Source organism: Calidris pugnax, unplaced genomic scaffold (assembly GCF_001431845.1).
Source record: "Calidris pugnax isolate Ruff unplaced genomic scaffold, ASM143184v1 scaffold56, whole genome shotgun sequence".
Lineage (NCBI taxonomy): Eukaryota > Metazoa > Chordata > Aves > Charadriiformes > Scolopacidae > Calidris > Calidris pugnax.
Window position 1 is genome coordinate 4,994,020 of NW_015090839.1, and position 746 is coordinate 4,994,765.

Here is a 746-nt window from a genome sequence, read left to right on the forward strand (position 1 = left end):
CCCGGCTCCGCGGGACGCGGGGCGGCGCATGGGGAAGGAGCCCGGCGCGGCGAGGCACGGCGCCTGCCGCTTCTCCTTGCGGAGCGCTGCCAGCTCTTCCTGGAAGTCCTGAGTCGCGCACGGCGCAGTGAGTTCATGCACCTCCTCGCCAAGCCTCAGCCTGCGGGATCTGGGGAGGCTGCCGCCAGCACACCGCCCGGTCCCCCGCGCCCGCTCGCCGCCGCCGCCCGGGGGTCTTCCTCCCCGGGGGCAACCGCCGCCGCCCCCTCGCACATGAAGATGTACGTGCAAAGGGCTCTGGTGCTGCTCTCCCTGCTGAGCTTCGCCACCGTGAGCCTCTCGCTGTCCTCCTGCACCACCTTGGACCTGGACCACATCAAGAAGAAGAGGGTGGAAGCCATCCGGGGGCAGATCCTGAGCAAGCTGCGGCTCACCAGCCCCCCGGAGACCGTGGGGCCGGCCCATGTGCCCTACCAGATCCTGGCGCTCTATAACAGCACCCGGGAGCTGCTGGAGGAGATGGAGGAGGAGAAGGAGGAGAGCTGCTCGCAGGACAACACCGAGTCCGAATACTATGCCAAAGAGATCCATAAATTTGACATGATCCAGGGCCTCCCCGAGCACAGTAAGCGCTGGGCTTCCCCCCCTTCCCGTGCCGGCCGGGCTGCCGCGCCCGCGGGGCAGGCTGCCCGGGACCCCCGGGCGAGGAGGGCGACCGGCCGGGGCCGAGGGGCGCCGGGCCCCCG

General features: G+C 70.6%; 1 protein-coding gene across 1 annotated transcript in view; it reads left to right on the forward strand.

Moving 5' to 3' along the window:
* Positions 1–6: 6 nt before the first annotated feature.
* TGFB3 (transforming growth factor beta 3) overlaps positions 7–746 on the forward strand; it is a 14,677-nt gene continuing 13,937 nt past the window's right edge. Inside the window, exon 1 of the mRNA XM_014941811.1 lies at positions 7–625. Within this exon, the coding sequence (XP_014797297.1) occupies positions 136–625 (490 nt within the window). The 5' untranslated portion in view covers positions 7–135. The remainder of the gene's footprint in view (positions 626–746) is intronic.